The sequence below is a fragment of the Passer montanus genome, unplaced genomic scaffold, assembly GCF_014805655.1.
Source record: "Passer montanus isolate IOZ18808 unplaced genomic scaffold, ASM1480565v1 scaffold104, whole genome shotgun sequence".
Classification (NCBI taxonomy): domain Eukaryota; kingdom Metazoa; phylum Chordata; class Aves; order Passeriformes; family Passeridae; genus Passer; species Passer montanus.
In genome coordinates, this window is record NW_024356948.1 from 246,039 (window position 1) to 261,114 (window position 15,076).

At 47.4% G+C, this 15,076-nt stretch overlaps 1 protein-coding gene across 1 annotated transcript; it reads left to right on the forward strand.

The window, feature by feature from the left end:
- The first annotated feature begins 799 nt into the window (after positions 1 to 799).
- LOC120506829 (aquaporin-7-like) lies at positions 800 to 14,977 on the forward strand. Its single transcript, XM_039718848.1, has 7 exons — positions 800 to 928; positions 4,696 to 4,818; positions 8,305 to 8,431; positions 10,325 to 10,462; positions 11,184 to 11,302; positions 12,641 to 12,858; positions 13,737 to 14,977. The coding sequence occupies exons 1-7, from the start codon at positions 833 to 835 to the stop codon at positions 13,894 to 13,896; spliced, it is 981 nt and encodes a 326-aa protein (XP_039574782.1). The 5' UTR covers positions 800 to 832; the 3' UTR covers positions 13,897 to 14,977.
- Positions 14,978 to 15,076: the final 99 nt, after the last annotated feature.

The following is a 15,076-nucleotide window of genomic DNA, read 5'->3' on the forward strand; positions in this document are numbered from 1 at the left end:
GAGCACTTTCCCTACAAAGACAGGCTGAGAATATTGTGGCTGGAGAACAGAAGGCTGTGTAGAACCTTCCAGTACCTGAAAGGGCCCACAGGGAAGCCAGAGAGGGACCTCTTGTCAGGAGCTGTAGTGATACGACAGGGAATAATAGGTACAAACTGAAACAGGGGAAATGTAAACTAGATATTAGGAAAAATATTTTACTGTGAAGATGGTGAGATAGTGGAAGAAGTTGCCAAGGGAAGCTGTGGGTGCCCCATTGCTGTCAAGCATTAAAGGCCAGGTTGGGCAGGGCCCTGAGCAGCCTGGTCTAGTGGGAGAGGTCCCTGCAAGGGCAGATTGGGACTGGATGTTCTTTAAGGTCCCTTCTAATCCTTGACGTTCTGTGATTCTATGACCTGATCTACTCCTGTGCCTCCACTTCCCTCTCTGTTAAATATTTGTGGGTGGGGGAGATTTTCCAGGGCTTTTCACAGATCAAAGCTTGGAGGGTGCCTCAAAAACCATCATGCTTTGCTCTGTTTAAGAATTACTTCATCCTGCCTGATAAGTCAGACAAGAGCAGAGGAGTGTGGCCCAGCATGGGGTGGATGGGTTCCTGGTGAGCAGGAGGGTTCCACTCTATTGCCCAACAATGAGGCCAGGGCCACCCCTGGCAACCCCATCACACAGAGCCCTGCTCTGTCCCTAAACACAAACAAAGACAAGTAATTCTGCTCCTGCTGGCAGCATTACCTCACGGATTACCTCTGTCTGAGTAGCCCTGTAGCTGTAGCAGCCCTGAAGCTGTAGCAGCCTGGGCAGGGCAGCACCCTGCCCAAGCAGGACCCCACCCATGACCAGCCAGGTATCTCCAAACGTCCCTCCATCTCCCACTTCTGGCCAGGATGACGGGAGCACGCCTGGCTTCGAGGAAGAGCCACAAGCACAGGTGATGAACTTTTGGCTGGCTTCAGGGCAAGGGACAGTGGGTGAGCTGAAAGGCTGTGGAGGCCCTCATCCTGGGAATGTGAGGGGGGTGGTGGTACAGAGAGCAAAGACATTGGCTGAGAGACACATGGGGTGTGTGGGACTTGCTTGGCGCCTGCCATCCATAAAGAAGAAAAGGAGACCGACCATGAGTGTGGAACATGAGATCATAGGGAGCAGGTGCTCCAGGTTATGTCAAACAGGGTCTGTTCTGGGCAGCAAAAGTCACACCAGTGCTGTTATGATCTCTCTGACTGGGTCTTGCTTCCTGAAGAGCACTGGAGATACTTTAGTGCCCTGTTCATTTGGCCAGATTGAGGAACAAGCTGTTCTTGCCCATGGTGAGCAGCTCTTCTGCTCAGCTGTCTGTTTGTGCTCCTCTTGGCCTCTGGGGAGAAAATGCTCCACCAGCAGTGCTGAAGTGAATGGAGTGGCAATGTTCCACCTGCTGATTAGCCTAATTAAGAGATAAATGAGCTCCTGGGTGCAGAGGAAGTATGTGCACTGTCAAATTGAGTCAGAGAAGTTATTCCTTGCCGAATGCCCTGGAGTGCCTGGGTCCTCATTCTTCCCAGGGCTGCTCTTGCAGGACCCAGAGGCATTTTTCTCCTAATTCTTCATTAGAATGGGTATCAACACCAGAACTGTTAGTGGATCTTGACTGTACCAAAACTTTCCTTTCCAAACTGAGACTTTTATTAATACTGCTGAAAGCATACCTGTCTTGGGGAGGAAAGTGGGTTTGGTTTAGCAGTTGGCTGCTTAATGCAAAGTGGAAAATGTGGCAAAATCATTGTCAGACCACTGTTGAGTGAGATTTCAACCTGTGAGGGTATCAAAGCAAACATCAGGAGGTGGTATGGAGTAAGCATGAGCAGTCAATGCTCTTCTAACCAACCTTACAGGACCACTAAGTGATAGCACCCACAAGAAGTAAGTTAACTCATGACTGTGATGGGCTAATGCTGCACACGGACAAATGGCTTTGAGAATTTGGCTGAAAATCAGAGGAAAGTGTCTAATCTGCAGAGCAGCAAATTCTGGTAACAGGGTACAACAGAAGGAGTTGGGCAACAATCATCTACCACTAAAATGCAGAGTGGCCAGGTCACCAAAGAGCAGATGTGTGTGGCTGCCTGTGTCAGTAGGGGACAGTATTTAGTGACCCCAGAGATCCTCGTCAGCCCTGCGGGTAAGTGAAACCGAGCAAGTATGAGCAGGTTGCTGTTGGGAAACCAGGAGATATTTGCAATCCAGCCCTTGGCTGACTCACTTAGCTTGCACTTGCTCAAGATCATCATGTCTGGATGCAGAGAGAAGGGGCAGCCCAGCCCACCTGGCGGTCGTGGGGGTGCATGTTGGAGCCCATCACTCCATGTCTGTGTGCAGACACTGGAGGGACAGTGCCAGTATCTACCATGATTCATGGGTCGGGCATCAGATGCTTATTTTAGGTGAGGAGGAATTGCCTTTTGGAGCTGCCTTTTTTTCTCTGCTTGTTATAAACTCAGGCACAGGCTCACACACTTTGTGTACTCACAGAGCAGAGGTGCTCTGACCCACATGACCTTTGGAAAGGTGATGGCTTCATTATTTTTACAGTCCTTGAAAACTAGCAGGTCACTTTAATGTCTCAAAATGGCCATCAGAACCTCAAAATTAAAGGACTCTCACATTTCCAGCAGCCAACAGAGAAGCCCTTCTGAACATCTTAAGGGGAGAAATTAATGTCTCAGTGCCATCTTGTGGAATAACCTGTGTAAAAGGACAAGCTCCTACAAGCATGCTGGAGTTTTACAGAGTTTGGTGATAATATTGGGAATTATGCTGCAAATATTATCACCAAAACAGAGAGTTCTATTGCAAACTGGGATTGCATTTTTCCCTGAGGAGATTGCAAGTCCATGGGAACCCAGTGTTACCAGAAAGTGAGAACAGAGCAGTTCAGTGGGAACAGAACAGAGCAGGAAAGTGGCAATTTCAGCCTGAATCAGAATATTGAGATGCCTACAGTTGATGCCAAAATGCAGGAGACAAAACCTATCAGATACACAGCAGCTTCACTATTTGCACACAGTGAAGGAATCCACTTGGAAGGCTCCCTGAGATCTAGGAGAAAAAAAATAAAGTTGAAGGTCCAATTGTGGATGTTGTGACCCACTGATACCTTGTCCATCAGAGAGGCTGTGAGATCTCCAGCACATGGAGACACAGGATCTCAGGTGACATGTAAAGTCAGCTGGAAATCACCATGAGCAGAAGAAACTTGAGGGTCTTGTCACCACCCCAACCTGCTGCTCCAGGACCCATGGTTTGTGCTCCACCAATAAACATTTGCATGGCAGAGAATGAAGTGACCTAGAAAGGTTTGTTCTGTGCTACAGCATAGGTCACAGACCCACAGGACAGAAACCTTCCCACCTAGAAATATGCTGTAGAAACACCCTTGCAAGCAGCGTGATTATCATCCATCATAATTAAATGATCCTCAGTATCAGAGACAGACCAGTAATTTACTGCATATTTAGCCAGGTGTTCAATGAGGTCAATAGCTAATCTGTCACTGGAGGAGGGATTACCCCAGTACATAAAACTCTCCCTGCCACAAGACATACAATGATCTATGGGGCAGAGAGGAGAATCAGTTTCCCAGGTTCTTCCATACAGCTGCTGAGTGCCCTGTGGGTGAAAGAAAAGCTCATGAACTTTTGCCATGCAGTAGAGGAGAGGGAGGCGAGGCCAGGGGCAGCATGAGCAGAGCACCATGTCCCTGTCAGGGAAGCTGCTGACCCTTCTGCAGAGCTGTCCCCTCCAGAGCCACACTGAGAAGCTGCAGCAGGTTGAGAGGAAGGTGAAGAAAACCAGCAAATAACCAGAAAAGGCTTGAAGGAAAAGGTCTTGAGTGTTCAGTGGATATAAGTTTTTCCATGATTAAGCAAAGGTATTAAAACCTTTTCACCGTGGAAAGGTAAGAGCAGCTGGTGAGCAGGGAGATAGGCAGAGGGAATGAGATGGAGGAGGAATCAGGACAGCAGTGGTTCTGCTCTGGCAGCCAGGTAAGATTGAAGCTCTCTTGAGCCACGTCTCCTTGCTGAAGTTGGCTTCTCCTTGTCCTGTATGAGAGGACAGACAGGGTGGCTGGTGGCAAGGCTCTCCGTGAGTGTGAAGGCACCTGCAGAATGCACAGGTGCATTCAACAAGAGCAAATATCGCACCTGAAACAATGCACTGTGCTCTTCCCAGCTGCAGACAGCAGAGCACACCAGCTCCAGGCAGAGCATCCATGCTGCAGAAGATGTATCCAATGGTCTTGCACAGGCAAACAGTCCCAATCCAATCTGTTTAGAAAATCCAGTATCAAACTACCACCAGAGCAGAGCCAAAATTCCCGTTCAGGTCCCGTGGAAAAGGTTAAGGAGAAAGACAGGCTTCAGGAGCACATCAAGGCTCTTGACAGCTCCACTGCTCTGGGGTTAGGCTCTTCTGGGCAGAGGCACAGTGTCACCAATGCCCTCATAACAGAAATATTGCATCCCTACCATAGAGCTTTTACAGGAAGGTATATGGGGGAGGGAGGGAAGGGGTGGGGGAAAGACTTTGAAGCTAGCTGCTGCTTCATTGTCTTGTTCATGGTTAACCAAAGGAGAAAAGGTGTCTGGGGGTGAAGAGAGGGTGCCAAGTTTCAAAGGGTAACCTGTCTCAGTGCAGTGAAGTGTGCCATCACAACAGGAGCGTGCAGGCGGCTTCAAGGAGGCGGGGAGAATGCTGGAGAAGACTAAGAAGGCGCTCAGGATTCATAACACTGCTGTAAGGGGGATGCTGGCAGAGGCACTGGGAACGTTCATCCTCATGGTAAGGAGGAGTCTGTGCATGTGCATGTGTGTGTTTGTGTGTGTGCAGCCATTTAAGGCAGCGGTTTGTAAGGTCAGTAGTTTTCTACCACATCCTCAGGGTTGCCCAGTGGCTGGCTGCTGCTGCTCACCCCTCTGCTTTGGTGGGGTGGCAGCTTCCCAGCAGGCAGACCATCTGCCAAAAACCTTCTGGAGCAAAAAAGTAATGCAGGGAAAGGGAGGTGGGTGATGGGATAGAATTAAAACATCACAGAATTATTTAGGTTGGGAAAGACCTTTAAGAGTTCAAGCATTAACCTGGCACTGTGGAGGTCACCACTAAACCATGTCCCTAAGTGCCACAACTACATGTCTTTTAAGTACCTCCAAGGTATTATATATATTCAATATCTCTAAACACACCATTTCTTTGGGCAGCATGTTCCAATGATTGACAATCCTGCTGGTGAACAGATTTTTCCTACTATCCAATCTAATCCTCCCCTGGCACAATTTGAGGCCATTTCCTTTTGCTCTGTCACTTGTTACATGGGAGAAGAGACTAGCCCTCTGCCTATACCCTCCTGTCAGGGAGCTGGAGAGAGTGATCAGGTCCTCCCTGAGCCCCTTTTATCCAGACTGAACATCCCCAGCTCCTGCAGCTGCTCCTCATCAAACTTGTGCTGCTGTGGACCCCTTTCCAGCTCCACTGCCCTTTCTGGACCTGTTGCTCTTTCAGTTCTCTTCTAGGAGAAAATTAAGGAAGAGTTTGGGAATGAAATCAAAGAGTAGTGTCTGCAATGCTTATAGAAGATCCCATACAGTAAATGGAGGCTTTTCCTTCTGCTGTGCCAGAGGTGTGGTGTAGCTGGGGGGGTCTGAACTGGTCTGGGGACCAGACCTGGACTCTTCATCACTGACAGGTGCTGCAAAATGAAAATAGCATTCATCCATCTTTCCCTCAGGGTTGCCAGGGTAATGAACTTTACAGAGAAATTCTCCAGAACCACAACCCACCATTAGGAAATGTAATTACAGGGTGTGAAGCATGCCAGGATTTCACTTTTGATTTTCTTGCTGCCAATCGAACAGTGCTTATGTAAATCATACATAAACTGCCCCCTTGCCTGAGGGATCTGTTTCACAAAAAGATAATTCAGTGGGTTTGAGTGCCTGGGCTGCTTTAGAAATGTTTGGTAGAGGATTAGGAAGGTTTTGCAGTCACTGTGGGGGTTGGTGGGGGTGAAGTTCCCACTGGGACCAGAGATTTTGAGTGTTTGATCAACAGAGCAGAATGAGATCCTCCCTCTGAAAAAGCCCAGTGTCTATCTGTGCCAATTTACCACACCTGGACTTAGCCTGGGATGAGACACTTTAGACTGGACAGAGGCTGGCATGCAAAGGCTGGGCATAACCTAAATAACTTGCACTTGGAGTTTTAAAGAGGAAGACATTTAGATTTGTGTAAGCATAGGGACCTTCTGACACAGCTTTCTGTACCAAGAAAGGCACTAATTTCCAAGGACAACAACTGTCCAGAGCATGGCTGCTTTTTACTGTGTAATTTTGCACATCCAGCTCTTTGAATTTCACTTCCAGGTAGTTTTTCATCCATAAAAAGCCAGAGTACTGACATCTATGAGTCCTCTGCAGCAGCTTAGCAAATACTTTTGCCTTTTCCATTCTCTGTTATTTGGTGGTAGAAGTTTCCAGGTGATAAAGAACAACTTCAGGGTCGTCCTGTCAGGGAGCAGTATGAGGTGGATAATTTACTCTGCACTCTGACAGTACAAGGCAGGTTTTGCAGCCTGCAGCTCACACTGGCTCTTCCTTCATTGATCCATGTGAGGGAAGAGAGAAAAGGAGGGCACCTGGGCCCCATCAAGGGCTGAAGACAAACGGCATCCAGCATCAGAACAAAGCAGAGAGCACCCAAATCTTCAGCAGACCTTGGCCCTCAGTGCAACAGGCAGTGTCCTGGATGTTCTGGCTGTGTTCAGGCACCTCCAGGATGCCTGAATGGCTGTTGTTTGGATGGTAACACTCACCCCAGGGCCTTTCAGTTTAATGGACAGGCAGTTGGTAAGAGGAACCAGGCAGCAGAACTAAGTAGCACAAGGTCTAGGGAAGAAGAAATTGAAATAAATCATGCTTTGGGACTGTGAGGATACAGGAAGAAAACAGAAGTTTGAATCCGTGCTGAAAAACAGATTCTGTGTCCTATTTTGTGGGGTTTTTTTCAGGACAGTGCTGTTTATGCACAGTCATGTCTCCTCCTCTGCAACCCTCTCTCTGCACCGTGTGCTCTCCTGCAAAACTTGTGCCTTACATATTTTTTGTCTTTTGTATCTGGCCTTGGAAAAATCAGAGATGAAAAAGAGAGATGGAAAAATCAGAGGCAGAATTTGTGTAATTTGCAGATGTTAAGGGGACATCACAAACTGTTTCTGGGAGGTTTTGCTGAGGCACAGTGAAAGGGCCTGACACTGTGGGGGCTGCAGCTCTGTGCAGAGCACAGAGTGTGGTCTGTGTCACAAGAGTGATAAGAAGAGCAGCCTCTCTGGGGAACAGGGGATTTCGGTGATGTCTGAAAGCAGCGAGGGGAAGCAGACAATGTGCTGGAGAACATACTGACTTTCTTGTCTTTGAAAGACATGTCACCTTTTATAAATATCAATGGAGACCAAGGAACAGGACACACTTTCCAAACCCTCAGTGGTTTGTGAGGCAGAAACCCCAAGAGATGCCTCGTCCTTCTCTAGATTTCAGCGTAAGAGCATGCAAAGAACTGATTTTTCCACTCTTACCACATCAAAAGCATGAAACAGAATTCACTCTTTCAGGACAGAGAAATATCTTGAATATGTGTTTTCCTGCTGAGGAGCATTTATCTCTAGTTTTTCCCCTGGTTCTCCTTTAGTCACTAAAAAACCACTAAAACTTTGGCTGTTTCCAAACTGAAAATATATGTGTTGAATGGGAAAGTTAAACCTCAATTTCCTTTCTTGTCTTTTTCTCGAATGTTACCAAAATTAGAATTGAGTTTGGCAAATAGCTGTGTGCTGCCCAAAACACATATTTAGTCAATAAATTGCACACCAGGAAAAGAAGGACAGTAAGAATTTGCACACCCTCCTCCTTCCATCCACCTTGGATGTTGCCTCCCAGGGGTCCACGGTGATGCTCCCCATTTCACGTCCTTGGTTTAAGGCAGAGACATCTGCAGTGTAGCTGTGTGAATGACCCCAGTGAGCTTCAGCTCTTGGTGTGAGTGTCTGGGGTTTGTCTCCCCATACCCAACCATAATGAGAGTGCCTAGTTTGGTTTGGTGGGCACCAATCTCAGGTATCACTTCAATTTTTGCAGGGCAAGGCTGTTCTTTGTCTTCTGACACCTTAGAGACTTCCTGTCTTTTGGAGCTCATTACTTTTGCAGAAAAAATAGCAAAGAAGCTCAGTCTACCACAGCAACAAAAATGCTTTTAACACTCCTTTTTTTTTTTACACAGGTTTTTGGCTTGTCCTCTGTGGCACAAGTGGTATTGGGAAAAGGAAACAGTGGTCAGTATCTGAGCATCAATATAGCTTTTGGCATTGGTGTTACCTTGGGCATCTATGCGGCTGGAAGAATATCTGGTGAGCAGCACTGCCAGGCGTGGGAGATGTCCATGTCCCAAAAAGGCCATGGGCACTGGGGACAGGAGGAGTGGGATGTGGAGGGGTGTCTTATGGTATGGGCAGTGGCCTCACCTAAAGAAAGCAGTCCTAGAGTCCTCAGGCAAGAAAAGCAGGCGAGGACAGGGACAAGGCATGCACAGCATACGTACAGAATACTGACCCCAAACTTGTGTTCTGAGCTGTGACAGGGCAAGTGGGGCAGGGAGAGGGGAGGAGGACTGGCCAGCCCCTTCTGTTGTGGCCAGCAGAGCCAGGTTTCAGCAGCTCCCCCATTTGGGACATGCCAACATGGCCCAAGGAGACAGGGAGCTCCCAAAACTGCTGCTGATACAATCCATGTGGAAGTAAATAATTTATTGAGAAGGAGAGCTTACTGCTGACTTGCAAAAGGAATGGTATGCAAATTTTTTCCTTATCACACATCCCCATGCACAGATGCCCCACATGAACTTGGGAAGTGGTGTTTTGGGGCCAAGCGGTAGCATCCTTCACATGACAAAAGCATTACCTTTGCCTTCTGCAATTTCTGCATTCTTTAGCACCAAGAGAAAACATTAAGGGCCCTAATGGGCAGAAAGTTAAAGCAACTCCTTGCTCTTGAACTGTTGGAATAGACAGAGGTCCAAACCTGTGGTTGCCTTGGAAAGGAAAAAATTTCCATGTAAGCAGTCAGGAGCAGTAAGCTCTTGATTTTCTTGTCTTTTTGGAGCTGGTGGAAACATCCTGGGAAAAGCAGATGGAGGAAAAGTAGGTCCTGCAGTCCCAAGTGACTTTTGAGAAGGAGCTGATCTGTTGAGGGCAGAGGGCAGTGCAGAAGGAATCTCAGCTCAGCCAGCAACAGTATGGTTATAAAACAAACTTCACACCTTCCTGACATAGTAATTTGGCTTCATCTGCTCCACAAGATACTTTTTGTAGTCTCTGAAATGGCTGGCCATACCCACAAAAGAGCAGAGGGTCTAACAAGGGACTGCCCCCATTCCAGTTGTGATTGTTGTACATGCACTTCCACTTCACTCTGTCCTGCACATTGATGAAATAATGGGTGCCTGCATCTTACCCCTTTTGGATTCTGGAGTAGAAGATGGTAATGAAGGCTGGAACATTTACTGACCCTCAAAGTTTCTATCTATCGGGCAGGAAAAAGAAATATTTTCTCTAGACTCCTGGGGATAGGAGGCCTGGACAACACATGTAGTTTGCACCATGGGCATGAGACCCAGACCCACTTAGTCTTCAAAGGCACCATTGTGATACCAACCTCCTCCACAGAAAGTCTTCCATGAAAACACAGGTCCTCATCTACCAGTAGCTACTTAAAATGTGCTGAAGTATGGCCTCTTTTTAAGCTCAGTAAGGAGAAGCTCATTGAGAAACTCATAGGGAAACTCATGCCATCCCAAGAGAGATGACATGACAGGTCATGTAATATATCTGACAGGAGAGATGACTCAGTCTCTGGAGGCAGCCTGTGGTCTATGCAATTCTCAGAAGACAAGCTAGGAGCTCTTATACCTGCATGATTCAGCTGTAGAGAGAGAAAGGATAATTTTGTGTTTTTGCAGGAATAATACCCTGACCTGAGAGAGTCTTGGTGTTCTGGGTCTGTCTGGGTGATTACTGTGGGGCATGGGGCATAGAACAACAGAATAGTTTGGGTTGGAAGGGTCCTTTTTTAAGTTTATCCAGTCCAACTACCCTGCAATGTGCAGAAACATCAACTAGAGCAGGTTGCTCAGAGCCCCGTCCAACCTGGCCTTGAGTGTTTCTAGGGATGGGGCATCCACCACGTCACATGTTCCAAACCAGCTGCATCAGTGTTGAGGCCTCTTTTTTTCTGTGATTTTGCAGGAGCTCATCTGAATGCTGCTATCACCATTACACAATGTGTTTTAGGAAACATCTCCTGGACAACGCTTGTAGCTTACATAACTGGCCAGTTCCTGGGCTCCTTTACAGCAGCAGCCACCGTCTTTGCTCTCTACTATGGTAGGGTTGTGTCTTTTACACAGAAGTTGCTGTAGGCATAATTTCAGTCAACCCACAGTGTTGTCAAAATACGTTCTTTTGCAGTACCCAGCATGAATTTGGGGTGAGGAGGGCAAACTCCTGGGTTGTGGGACAGACCACAGCTCGAGTTCAGAGCAGGTCCCAGACATACCTCTGGGAAGGATACACATCCTGGAGAACACAGCTCCTTTTACTCAGGGCAATCCCACTTCCAAGATCTGTCTTCAGCAGAAGGGCAGTTGCTGCATTTTGTCAGCATTTTGTTGCCAGGTCTGCAGGGGCTTTATTTACAGGCATTACTGTGTATTAGGTGCTGCTGGAGCTCTGGGGGGACTCTACTGCTCTGTGGAACACAGGTTTGCAGCCATTTGGGGTTTTGAGCTGTGAGCAGAGGACCCACTAGCCACTGTCTCCAGCATGTCTCTGAGGGGCAGAGGGTTGGAGGCCTCCAGTGCATCCAGACCACCCAGGCTACCCCTGGAGCAGGGATAGGGAGCTGGTAGGTGTAAGGGAGTGCAGACTAAAGTCTGTGGGTAAGATATTGGTGAGATCATGCTCTGTGAGGAGTGTGTCACCTCCATGACATCCTCCACTGCCTCCCTTCTCCCTGATGCCTGTGCTGGCTGCAGCAGGTGGACTTGTGTGTGTGTCCTGTGGGACGAAATGCTGTTCTAACTTCCATAATTCCCACTTCTCCTAGAGACTATTTATGCCTACACCAATGGGAGCTTTACAGTGACAGGACCAACTGCCACAGCGATGATCTTCTCTACGTACCCTGCTTCCAATGTATCCTTGAAGGGAGCCTTCTTCACAGAGGTCAGTGGGAATGGCTGTGGTGTGCCAGGAGAAGGTGGGCGGTTACAGGTGCTGCTGCAGGGCTGACACAGGTCCCCACAGCCCTACATGCACAGACACAGCCACAACCTGCTTTCCCAAGGAGCCCAGCATCCAGGCAGGTGTCTGTGAGGTAAGATCAAAGGCACCTTAGTGGCTCAGGAAGCCTAAAGAGTTCTGCCCAGAGCTTAATACATGTAGGCTGCTCCACAGCTTGGTCCAGGGGCCCTCCAGACACCTTCCCTGCATCCTGTTCAAGCAGTGAGAAGCTGAGCTGTATCACCAGCTATCTCTTCTGGGTTCTGGGCAGAACTGTTCCTTCCCTCATTGGATTCTACACCCTCTCCATGCTCCTCGGCAGCTGTGCTGGCTGTCCCTCCCCAGCACAGAGAGCCTGGCACTGTCTCCACATGAGCACAGCCTGGACTAGCTCTGTGTTTGAACAGATCCATTGAGACTGTTTGCAGTGCATTCCCAGCTTACAGTGCAGTGTCCAGATGCCCAGAAATGGGAAAGGGATTCTTCAGGGGATGTGGGGCACTGAGACACTAGAGAAGGCAGATTCACTTCCAATGCAAATCTTTGGAAGCCTGTGATTTGGACTCTGAGCTGACAAAACTCCTGCCTGGGTATGATGAACAGGATGGTGGAAGAGCCTAGAGGTGGGGAGTGGATGCCCTCACCCCCTGTGGACCAGTGACCTTGATGCATAAGAAAGCAAATAAGAGTGACAGCACCTTGCCAAAAGCTGCAGTTTCTGGCTTTGCTGGTGTCTGTGCAAACAGATGAAGTCTCTCCAGCTTCATTTTCTGAAGCAGAAAGAGACAGGTGTCACCACTTCTATGAAAACTATGCTTCTTGATGTCCTGGGCACTGCAAATCTACAAATGCCAGCTGTGTAGTCACTGATGGGAAATTCAGTTTCCCAGGTGAGAATCTGATATCTGCATACAGGCTGTAGAAAACACCACTTCCTCTAGGGATGATCAGGTTTGTCTCGTGAGCAGTTTGTTATGGCTCTGCTCTTATTAGACAGAATGTATTTTAAATAACCCATTTCCCTGTCTTGAAAGATAGAGAGAGATGACATTGCTGAGAAGTTTGTATCAGTCTTGGTGATTAGGTTTTTGCTGAGAAAAGAATTTTCTTCAGTCCACCTGTGAGGAGGGAGTAATATTTGGGTCCCTCCTGCCTTGACCAGACCATTAATCTCATCTGCTCTTTCATTCTGGGAAGTCTCTTCTGCTCTGCTGAGCAGGATCTTTCAACTTTCCCCATTCTCTCTCCTGACCTGTTCCTCTCCCTTTTCTGTTCCTGCAGTTTACAGCAACAGTTATGCTGATCCTGGGTATCCTAGTCATCCATGATGAGAAAAACAATGCAGCCACCAAAGGTGCTCAGCCCATGCTCACGGGTGTGCTGGTCCTGGGCATTGGCCTGGGAATGGGGCTGAACACAGGCTATGCCATAAACCCCTCCAGGGATCTGCCCCCCCGGATCTTCACGGCAATCGCTGGCTGGGGAACGGCCGTCTTCACGTGAGTGACTGGTTGTGCTCTTTTTACTCTGCTCAGCTTGCCAGGGGAGGAGATAAGTACAAGATAAAATGTGCCATGAAGCCTATTTGTCTTCACGTGAGTGACTGGTTTTGCTCTTTTTACAAGATAAAATGTGCCATGAAGCCTATTTTCTTTGGACCAAGTGATGGTATCACTGCAGAGCGTGAGGGTTGTACCTACATGAGTCTTGTGCATTATGTACACAAAATTTGGAGTACACTGATTCTCTGGCATGGGATTCACCTTGACACTCGGATACCTCAGTTTGGGCACCAAACTGTCTGCCTGTTCACTGGAGATCCAGCTGGTTTTTGCAGGGAGCAGAGAGCCAGAATGCAGCTCACCTAAACGTGGGTGGATTGCTGAACAGGTCTCCTAAATTCAGAGTCTGAATTTGGACATGAAACCTTGCCTTCATCTATCTAGTAAGATGGTGTAATATTATGGCTATGGGGAAATCATTACCAGAGTCCTGGATGCCCACTTTCCTTAAATTCCCAGAAAATATATTCAAGAGCTCAGTAGAGGAGTCACAGATTTTACTGGAAACAGGGAGGCAAAATGCCTATGTCTGTCTGAGAGTCCCACTCATCAAGACCACACAGCCCATTTCTTTTGGAGAACAAAAAACCTGCAGTGTGGAGCCACCTTTCCATGCTGATGGGGAAAATGACCTTCCCTCCAGCAGTTATGTGGGGGGGACAGTGAATTTATCTAAGCCAATTGTAGGCTTAGTGCCTGGAGTGGAACAGACTCCTCTGCTCACACAGCTCAGTCCTGCTCATCCTGCAGGATGTGGTGGCAGGGCAGTGGTTCCAGTCTGGCTCACCAGCTGCCTCTTCTGTGTTTCATTTTAGGGCTCATCATTCCTGGTGGTGGATCCCAGTCACAGCTCCAATTCTGGGGAGTCTTTTTGGTGTTCTAGTCTACAAACTCTGCATTGATTTTCACAACCAGCCTGGCCATGAAACTGAACATGAGAAAGAACAGGCAGACATGGAGACTTCCAGACTGTGACGACCATGTGCTCGGATGACACATGTGAAGAGCACATCTGTTTGTCCACCACGCTGGTGGACAGATGAGGGACTAGATTTCAGTAAACCTACTCTGGTTAAACAGACAAACTTGGTATCTGAGATATTGAGAAGATCTGTGGAGGGCTAGACCTGGCTGTGACCTGAAGGAATTATTCAATCTCTCTGTGTAAAAATATACCAAAAAAAACCTATCCAAAAACACACAAACAAACAAACAAAAAAAAACAAAACAAAAAAAAACCCAAAAAAAACCCGAAACCAAAAAAGAACCCTTGATCATCATAATCTGAAGAAAAGCAAAGCAGAGCTACAAGTTTCCAGGTACACATATATTCATATAAATCAAAATACAGGCATCAACAGTGGCAGATACAACATGATTAAGTCAATTAACATATAAATTTTGATCTGGAATATTCTTTGGTAAGAGGCAGATACTACAGTGATGGATCAGGGGCCTAGGCTTGTTTTATTTGCATATCTGTCATCCTAACAAACACCTAGTTTGGAAGAGCACAGAAGAGAGAAGAACAAGAGCAGTCTAAAATAGAAACATGAACCTGTTGAGTTGTTTGGGGTTTTTTGTGCTTGTTTATTATTTTTTTTGGGTGTTTCTGATCTGAACATTCAGGAAGCATTAAAAAATTACTAAAGCAAACTACAGTCTCCTGAATCCTGCCACAGTTCTGCTGGAACATGCTGAGAGCAAAGAACCATGTATGTACTGACATTCTAGACTTCAGCTACACCAACTACTACCACAGGAAAGAAGTCAGAGAACTGTGACAGGGTCTCCAAAAACTTGAACAAACTGCTCCCCCTCCTTTTTTCTATCCTGAATGCATGAGAAATGTAAGACCATGCCCTGCTACTGCAGGAATTCTGCTAGTTTCATCTGAATGAGGAAGTGGGCCTGCAACAGCCTTACAAGCTTGAGGTGTCACTGGGTTAGAGGCAGAACACAATCAGAAGCTGCCTGTTCCCAGGAGGGTGACAATGGTCTCAACTTTTCTAGGAAGTGCTTAAGCAAGTATGGCATGTATGTCAAGCACATAACTGGGTGCCATGAATAAACAACACAGTTCTCCAGAACAGGAAGTGACAGAACATCACTACTGCACAGAATTCCAGAAAAGGGCATTTTGCTGGATTTAATG

Bases quoted from the DNA above. Each gene is read 5' to 3' on its own strand.
- LOC120506829 (XM_039718848.1), top strand. From the start codon at position 833: ATGACCAGCCAGGTATCTCCAAACGTCCCTCCATCTCCCACTTCTGGC. The intron at 4,819-8,304 runs GTAAGGAGGAGT...TTTTTTACACAG, and splicing joins TGGGAACGTTCATCCTCATG to GTTTTTGGCTTGTCCTCTGT. The intron at 12,859-13,736 runs GTGAGTGACTGG...GTTTCATTTTAG, and splicing joins TGGGGAACGGCCGTCTTCAC to GGCTCATCATTCCTGGTGGT.